Source organism: Medicago truncatula, chromosome 1 (assembly GCF_003473485.1).
Source record: "Medicago truncatula cultivar Jemalong A17 chromosome 1, MtrunA17r5.0-ANR, whole genome shotgun sequence".
Lineage (NCBI taxonomy): Eukaryota > Viridiplantae > Streptophyta > Magnoliopsida > Fabales > Fabaceae > Medicago > Medicago truncatula.
The window spans coordinates 13,423,882-13,434,156 of record NC_053042.1 but is presented as its reverse complement, the minus strand read 5'-3'; the positions used below and the strand labels follow the sequence as shown (position 1 = coordinate 13,434,156).

Below are 10,275 nucleotides of genomic sequence, written 5' to 3'. Positions count from 1 at the left end.
TTAAAAAGACGGTATCAATAATTTGAAGTGATTTAAATATCAAATTAGGTTTTCAAAGTATTGCTCAATCACTTAGCATGTATCAATTAACCTAAACAATTAACATATATCAAACTTATAGATTATTGGAAATAAAGAGGTTCTCCAAATCTTCCTTGATATGGGACATCCTCTCTTCGTAGATAAAATCTCCATGGTCTTCCACTAGTATGTTGAAATTTACAAAATCAATTACAAAGATTCTTTGAATCTACAAATCCAACCGATCCTAAACCTTCTATGCTAAGTAATCACTCCAATGTCTCTAATCTTCAAGCTCTCCTAAACTTGGATGATCCTAAGGTCTTCAAATTTTAATCTAGCATGCTGTCATTCAATCTTCTTGTCCAAGAAATTTTCTTTGCTTTCAATCCCCTTGAACCTTGTTTCCTTGAGAAACAACCCCCGACAAATACCTTTGAAGGTGAAAAACACCTACATTTCCTTTAGATCATGGATGATTCCCAAAGATTCTTGAATGAAACCAATTCTACATTTATCCTATAACACCATATCACACTAGATCTCCAATTGTTACTAGGGATTCCAAAAAAAAAAAAAACATGGATATAATAACTTTAACCACTCATTATTTATTGGACATGGATATAGATTTGACAGTACACATGCCCGCGGATAGCCGTATCCGTTAATAAATTAGAAAAATTATATATATAAGCTTTTAAAATAACTCTAGTTTCTAATTAATTAAATTCACATATGTCTTTTTTATACATTTTACACATAAGATTTGACTTCTTATACTATTTTTGAAGCTTGAAATATACAAGTCTTTTTAAACTTTTTGTTAGACGTTGGTTGAAAATTTGTATGGACTTCAAATATTTGTATATTATGTAAGAACTATGAAATTTGTATGGGTTATGGAATTTGCATGGATTATGAAATTTGAATAGATTATGTATGTCTTATGAAATTAAAATGGATATTTAAAAGTTGAAGTTTTTAAAAAAAAAATCATTTTTCAAAAATCCAAGGATATCCTTAAATACAAGTGGATACACCAATACCCGTGGATTAACCATATTGAGATACCCACGTAGGTATAGGAACGGGCAAGAGTGCCATATTTATCCAACGGGACGGAGACGAATATCATATTATATGTACTCATGATACTCATTGTCATTCCTATTTACTATAAGTGTTCGTTTATCCAAATTGATTCAATATTCAGAAAATGATTAGAGACAAGTATATATAGGTGAGAGAGATATGAACAAGTTTGGCTCAAAATAAAATTGAAAATATGTGTTTAATTCAAATCATTAAATCATGATTTGAATCATTAGTGCAAAAACTGAAATGTAAGTTACTATAAAGATTGATTCGAATCATTAAAACTTTAATTTGAATCATTGATCCTAGGAGAAGATAGATTTGAATCATCCCTATTTTGATTTGAATCAGAGAAAATGATATCAAAATGATTTAAATTAAATTGTCTTTTTGTAAACAATAATTAGATTCATTTTGCCTTTGTAATTAAAGATTTGATTCAATTCATCAAAAGAGAAACATAAGGATAGAAAAATGCTTCGATTCAAAGAATGTATACCAATTTTGAATAGAATCAAAACTTGAGATATGAGATTCTGAAAAGAGATGACAACCAAACTTGTTGCTACAATGATCTACGAATGTCTTACAATGGTAACCAAGTTACAACTAAACAAAAACATAATCTAATTAATTCAACAAGTGAACATCATCAGAACTATTTAATTGAACCAAGGAGCAAACTACATATAACGAAACATATGACCACATGTGCAAGTAAGTGGAAGCTTTCCATGAAAAAAAATAAAGTCTTTGATCTCTGATCATACGTGGGAACAAGCAACATATGATGTCTCTAAGAGATACAAATCCCGAATGGTGGTCAAGGATTCTAGCAAAAGGAAGAATTTTACTATGAAATTTTGTTCCAATAGTTAAGCTCAATACTATCATGTTTCTATTAAGTATTGTTGCCATTGAAAATCTTTATCTTGAATAGTTGGATGTGAAGACTGCATTTCTTCGTGGAGACTTAGTTGAGGATATATACATGCACCAACCTGAAGGATTCTCATAAGAAGTGGGGAAAATGGTGGGAAAACTAAAGAAGAGCATGTATGGACTAAAACAAGGTCCAAGACAATGTATATGAAGTTTGAAAGCTTTATGCACAAGGAAGGGTTTCAGAAGTGAAATTTCAACCATTGTTAGTAGTTGGCTCAAACATTGATGAGATCAAAAACTTAAAGACGCGATTCTCAAAAGAAATTGACATGAAGGATTTAGGTCCAGCAAAGAAAATCATTGGTATGCAAATCATGATAGATAAGCAAAAAGGAGTTTTGTAGTTATCTCAAGTAGAGTACATCACTCGTGTTTTGCAAATATTCAACATGGGCAATGCCATACTTGTTAGCACAACTTTGGCAAGTCATTTTTGCCTATCCCATGAACAATCACCTCAGACGGAGAAAGAAAAAAAATTAATGGCTAGGATTCCATATGCTTCAGAACTTGGAAGTTTGATGTATGTAATGGTCTGGATGAAGCGAGACATTGGCAATGCAGTGGGATTTGTTAGCAGGTTTATGTCAAATCCAGGTGAAGCTCATTGGGAAGCAATTAAGTGGATTTTGAGTTATTTACAAGGTCCCAGCAAGAAATGTTTGTACTTTAGCAAAGGAGAGATAAAAGTAGAAGAATATGTAGTTGTTGACTTTGCTAGTGAGGTTGATCAGCGAAGAAGTTCTATTGGTTATATATTTATTGTTGGCAGTGGAGTGAAATCGAAGATCAACACATGTCGGATATTAGAACACACCTAATTTGAAGAATGTCCGCAATTCCATAGATCACAATAGAGATTTGAAATCAACTCATTTCTAAAAATATGTGGAGTCCATTTAAATCGAGGTAAAAAAAAAGTAGTGTATTGTATACTTTTATCATTTATTTTTTAAATTAATTTTTTAAAACCTCATTGTTGTTTTCTCTTTTTAAATTAGAGTTGAAAAATAGTGAGGATATTTCCCTGGTTCCCCAAGGACATACTCAACTTGGCTGACGTACATTGACTAATATAACCGAATTATATAAATGAGATGTTTGTGTCTATATAAAGGATCAAAGTATTGAAGGAAATGACCCAAAAAAAAGTGAATATAACCATAGAATAGTTAACAAAAATGAGTTCCAATTCTAAGCAAAATAATATTCCTACTAATGAGGTAGAAAAAGTTGATGATGCTTATCTTTCAGCATTGTTACTATGTTTTAGTAGAATTTTTCCTGCAATATTAAATGCTGCTATTGATCTCAATTTATTTGATATCATAGCTAAGTTACAAAGTTCAAATGAACATTCTAGTTTTTCTGCTTCTGAAATTGCTTCTCAGCTTCCAAATCAACATCATGAATTGGCTGAGAGGCTTGAACGTATGTTGACTGTATTGGCTAGTTACTCTCTTCTTACTTGTTCCATTCGTACCAATGAAAATGGTAAGAGAGAAAGAGTTTATGCTCTCTCATCAATTGGTCAATACTTTGCATTGGATAAAGATGGAGGTTCTTTAGGTCCACTTTCAACATTAATCCATAGAGGATGTAACAGTGTTTGGTAAGTATACTAGTTAGAAGTAATTTATATTAGAAAAATACTTGCATGTTTACAATAATAACTTAGACATAATATATATGAACGCGCAAACACGTTAAAATACATATCATTTAATTAGTTTTAAAATACATATTATTTAATTTTTTTTTTTTCAATCATGTGAACGTGATTCATTGTTGTTTCCAAATAATTGTGATCACCTAAAACTTTCTTGGTTTTAATAACAAAAATTGAAATTAAAATAGTGTCACAGTCCAAAGTTAAAAAAATAAAAAATAAAACCTTAAAGATTATTTTTTTGGTTTGACAAAAGAGAAGAAACCTAAAATCTTGAAAACAGTTACATCGAAATTTATATATATATATTTACCTTATTTCTTTAGGACTAGGGGTGCTCGAACCTAATTCCTATCTTTATAACATTAAATCAACCTATAAAAGTGGTAGATATATAGTAGTAATTTATTGTAAAATTTATTTTATAATGAAGACAAAGTACTTCTCTCCCTCAATAATTTTAGAGTGGTACCAAGCATTAGACCAAAAGGGTCCTTGAATTATGCTAATATTTTCGAAGATCGGTAGATACTATAAATTTATTTGCACGTTTTCTTTGAATATTAAGTTTTCAATGGCTAAAATTAATAGAGTCGACAGTCCTAACAATTTAACAAATGAACATCAGAGTTTTGCTAGAAATTAGCTGCGCTTAGCTGCAATTTTCTTCGTAGCAAATCAGTGATTTTCTTGTAGTGTTATTTCAATCAAACCAGACATAAATGAGGTCTTTTTATGAAGAGTACACAACTATAATTTCGGATAAATTTCGTCTGAAAAATACTTTTAGAGAGGGATAATTTTTTTTAAACAAAGTTATACTAAGTCAGACACAAGTTAAGTAGTGTTATTTAAACTTTTAAAACATTAAATATACAATTTTTTATAAAATATTTCTATCTCTTGCATTTATCTTAGAAAAAATATGGTTTTAAGATCGAGGATGGAAAAATCCATTAATATATTTCTGAAAGGTGACAAACGACTCCTATTGAAAATTCAACAAATTGGGCAACAATATAGAATCCAAATTTAAGTGATGGTCCAAATATTACGTGACTATAACCATCACACACATATTTTATTTTCTATTTTGCCGTTGAAAATCATTTACATATATTATAGAGACTAAAACTTAATCATAGAACACAAAAAGTATTTTTTATGAACACGACCAACACAAAACAAAGTTATCTTAAACTAATCATTCATGGATAAAATGGTAATATAAAAATGATTGGGTGATAGAGAAGTAATTGTAAATTAAAAGTATTGTAATTTTTGCATTTGTTTCTTGTTTCTCAAAACAAAAAACAAAATTTTACAGGGGTGATGCAATTTTGTAAATATAGGATGCAATTTTGTAATATTTTTGGATCCTGATGCAAAAAATATTGTAATATTTTTATGGTAAAAAAGATTATGTGCACTTGCAGGGGTGACGCAAAGGATGCAATATTGGATCCTAATGTCAAAAATCTTTTTCAAAGTATCAATGGGACATCATTTTATCAATACACCAAGACAAACAAAGAATTGAATGATGTTTTTAACAAAGCAATGGGACAATCTGGACCATTAGAAATTAAAAGGATCCTCAAATTATATAAAGGTTTTGAAGGAATCTCAACATTGGTTGATGTTGGAGGTGGAGTAGGAGAAACCCTAAAACTCATTCTCTCTCAATATCCTTCAATTAAGGGAGTTAATTTTGACTTACCACAAGCTGTTCAAGATGCACCTACTCTTCCAGGTAAAATTTATCAATCAATCTATTTTTGTACATTTAACAATATTTTGAAATATTAAATTTTTAAGGCCATTTATTTTAAGCCAAAAATAACAAGTACCATAAATATTATTTTGCTCCTAGGGCTTGAGCATGTTGGAGGAGATATGTTTGAAAGTGTTCCAAGTGGTGATGCCATTTTACTAAAGGTTGGTCTACATGATAAATAAAATTTAAAATTTAATTTGGTATTACATAAAAATAAAATAAAAATATTCAATCATTTTTTCTCTTATATTGCAGCTTGTATGCCATAACTGGCCAGATGAAGAATGTGTGAAGTTTTTAAAAAATTGTCATAAAGCTTTACCAAAACATGGAAAGGTGATTGTTTTGGATTATATAATTCCAGAGGTTCCAAACCCAAGCAAAATCTCTAAGCATGCTTGTGCTATTGATAATCTCATGTTTTTAGTAACAACTGGAAAGGAAAGAACTGAACAAGAATTTGAGAGTTTATGTAAGAGAGCTGGATTTTCCAAATTTCATGTGGCTTGTAGTGATGTCTCAGCTATGTCAGGAGTGATGGAATTTTATAAATAATAAAAGTTACTTACTAGTAACTTTGTCGGCAGTTAATTTCATAGCAAAGAATAAAGAATAAGGACAATTGTGTCCAAGCTTTGAAAGGTGTAACTTTCTATATTTCTCATGTTTGTCGTAATAATTTATATATCAAAGACTATTTATTCATGAGTTGTATCATCACATAAAATACTTTATATCTTCTTTTTTATACTATTTTCCCATATCAAATAATTATTAAATTTTGTAATTTTTGATGAAATTATTTGTCTTTTTTATATAATACATATATATTACCTTGCAAAATATATAAAATGGGTTAAATATGTTTTTAGTTTCTATAAATTACAAGTTTTTAAGTTTAGTTTCTACAAAAAAAATTCACTTTTAGTCCCTATATGTATTTTATATGAACTATTTTGGAGAACTAAAATTATCCATTTTTTTGTAAAAAAGTTTTTAAAATAGGGACTATTTTTACAAACTACAATATTTTGGATGACTAAAATTAACATTAAAACTTTATAGGGACTAAACTTTAAAACTAATGATTTTGTAGTGTTTAAAATAATATTTAACTCAAATAAAATTACCTCTTCCAATAAACATTCTCATCCATCATCTCTTTGAGTTTGTAATTGCTTCTTTGTGATGTTAACCAAGTTCATAACATTGACGATGTCTTAATCTTTCCTTTTCAATGATTGTGACAATTTATTTGAAATACCAAAGACTTTTTTCATCAAATGTAATATGAGTGCAAAATCAAAAGTATTCATTAGAATTAAAAGACTATTTGCTTGACCTCTTCTATTTGACCAATACATGATCTTTTAACATTTCAAGAATATCAGTAACATAACTATTTATCAAAGTCACAAAAGTTGCAAAGTGAGAACTCCAACAAGTATCACCAGAAAGCTTCATATTAGTTTCTTGATTCAAACCTCTTCCACTTACAATTTCTCCATTCTCCAAAGTTTCCTTAACACGGATTTTTTGTCTCTAACTAAGCATGTGAGTCCATTTGTAAGATCCCCCAACAACATTTGTTAAAGTAGATACTTTTCTAAAAAGAGAGCTAACTTGCAGGTGATTTTTGAAAATAACAATCAATGCAAGTTAATATTTATGAGCAAAACAATGTACATAAAATGCATATGAACTTTCCCTTAATAAGATCAAACTTTTGAGACCATAAAATTGTCCTTGCATGTTGCTAGCCCCATCATAACCTTGTCCATGAATTCTTGAAGTAGTAAGACAATGCTTGCAAAATAGATCGTCTATGGCAATTTTTAATGAGATGGTTGTTGTAGTTGTAAATTGAACAATTAATGCCTAAAAATCTCTCAATAATACTTCCATATTTTTTAACATATCTTATAACAACAACTATTTGCTCCTTATCAGATATGTCTCTTGATTCATCAACAAGAATATCAAACAATTCATCTCCAAGATCCTCAATAATAACTTTAGTGGTTTCCACGGCGGCGACATTAACAATTTCCTTTTGAATAGTCGACAGACAAGTATTTTATCATTTTCAAGAGCATTTTATAATACAATTCACCTCACCTTCTTTTTTTTGTTAGCAAACCATCTAAGCATATCAAGGAAGTTTCCTTTATTAGAAGATTCTATTGGTTCACCACGACCGCGAAAGGGGAATCCTCGTTTCAATAGAAGTTGAATGCAATCAAGTGAGGCCGTCAACCACCTTAGATACAAGTTACGAGTTGTTTGGGAATGCTTAGACATCAAAACTTCAATATGATAATTTTGTTTCATCAAATCTCCAAAGCAATATTGTGAGTAGAATTATAGCCTCCTCTAACATGCGATGAGAGTGAGACTTTTTATTCCATTTTATAAATCTCTCTGTTATCAATGTATCACCACCACACTACTTTCCAAAATTATATCTAAAAATCCTTCAAAAAAAAATTAGATCTAAAAAGATAACAATATAAAAAAAAATGCGGCGTCTTTTTCAATATTGTACTCTAACCGATTACCAAATTCATTAAATCAAGAGGGACAAAATCCTCTCATTGAATTTCCAATTTTTCTTTGAGGAAAATTGTGTTTAATAGGTTGGCATGGTCCTCTTGGCAAATATGTTTTGTGTATTATCTCTTGATCATTAGGATGATATGTTTACGTTTTAGGCGCTTTTCAGGATCTGATGGTTACTCTTTCAAATTACATGGAACATATTGTTGTTGAGAACTAGATCCTTGCTCATGCGATTGTAATTTTCTCTTAAAAAATTCTCCATTACTCCTACAACAACCCACACAATAAAAAACTTTAATTAAGGAGAGACGCTAAAACTCATTATCTCTCAATATCCTTCAATCAACGGAGTAAATTTTGACTTCCACAAGCTGTTCAAGATGCACCTACTCATCCAGGTAAAATATATCAATCTGTCTATTTTTGTACATTCTACAATATTTTAAAATATGAAATTTTTAAGGCCCTTTACTTCAACCAAAAATAATAAGTTGTCATGTTTCTCACGTTTGTCATAATAATTTATATATTAACACTATTTATTCATGAGTTGTATGATCGACATAAAATATCTTATATTTTTTTTTTTTAGTTTTCTTTTTCAGTATATTTTCAAGTAAACAGGAAAATGTCTTCTAAAATTGGAAAATCTTGCAATTACCCACTTGAAATTTTTGTAAAGGCGAATACCTTCCTCAAATCGTAAACTGTTAGGCAAGTCAGTTTCTTCGTTTATTTCCTCCGTTGAAGTTGATGACGTGGCTGTTAAATAACCATGTGGCAAAGACCAGGCATGGCAACAAAACCCATACCCACGGTTACCCGCCCGAACCAAACCCAATTTGACGGGTTTCCCCGTTTTGACTGGGTTTGGGTATGGGTATGAATTTTCCCCGATTTCAAAACACACGGGTATATAGGTACCCACCCCGAACTCATACCCATACCCGTCCCAAATGTAAAAAATTACTTTATGTTGATATGTCATGTTATTTTGTTTGATAATTGTCAACTAAATCATTTCGTCTAACAAATGTTAAAGTGAGCATATTGTTGGATAATGTATTACAAAGTTGCTCTTAGTGATGCAAAAAAACTTCTATTTTTTATTAAAAAAAATTATTCGATGCGGGGATGGGGTGGGGATACCCGAACCCGTCGGGGACGGGGATGGGATTCAATTTCTCATCCCCGTTGGATATGGGTAGGGTAACGGTTAAGTATATGAGAATCGGGTATGGGGACGGGGAAGGTAAAACCCGTCCCCACCCCGCCCCATTGTCATGCCTAGCAAAGACACGTGTCAGATGGATAGTGACACATCATAGAGGGTATTAGCCCATAATTTTAAGGGGATATTTGTCCTTTTTTTGAAATTTCAAGCGGATATTTACCCATTTTTTGAATTCACCATTTTTTTTTTATGAAATCGGATTTTACAACTAATACTTTCACCCCACCTTATAACTTTACTTCATGAAAAGAGTATGTAATGATTATGTATTTTCTTTCTTTTGAACAAATTATTTGGTTCACGCTAAGTATGTATGCATTGTTGGTCTAAAATGATTATGTATCATCAAATGGAAATAAAAGTATGAGGTAAATTGTGTTAATATGTCAGTTTTCGTGACAATGGAATTTATGCAAAATTCCTCCTTAAAATTGTAACTTATGTGCAAAATACGCCCTACAAATTGGCAATAAAAACTCACATTGGTCCCTAATTCAAAAAACTTCAATATATGCAATAATAACTCATAAAAGCCATCATAGAAATAATGATTAAACAAGCTTTTAAACCTATAAATATACAACTTCTACAACTTAGTTATTGAACATATTTGCATATTATCATAATATATTATCACATTAAACATGAGTTATTAAACATTTAGATATTACCACAACACACACAGAGGTATATTCACAAGTGCATAGCAAATAAATTACATACCGTCTGCAATGTGGATTGTTTATGTATTATAGATGGAACATCATTATGGTGAAGACTGAAGAGTTATGTTTAAAAACTTATTTAAGGATTATTACTATGTTGGTTTTTATGAGTTGTTATGCCACATATTAAAGTTTTTTAACAGGGACCAATGTAAATTTTTATTCTCAATTTCATGGTTCATTATGCACGCAAATGACAAATTTCAGAGGGGATTTTGCATAAATTCCATTGTCACAAAAACTAACA

General features: G+C 30.3%; 1 protein-coding gene across 1 annotated transcript; it reads left to right on the top strand.

Annotated features, from left to right (window-relative positions):
- Positions 1-3,195: 3,195 nt before the first annotated feature.
- On the top strand, positions 3,196-6,263 carry LOC25482767 (isoliquiritigenin 2'-O-methyltransferase). The gene is made up of 4 exons (XM_013611363.3): positions 3,196-3,676; positions 5,170-5,486; positions 5,607-5,671; positions 5,766-6,263. The coding sequence occupies exons 1-4, from the start codon at positions 3,246-3,248 to the stop codon at positions 6,063-6,065; spliced, it is 1,113 nt and encodes a 370-aa protein (XP_013466817.1). The 5' UTR covers positions 3,196-3,245; the 3' UTR covers positions 6,066-6,263.
- Positions 6,264-10,275: the final 4,012 nt, after the last annotated feature.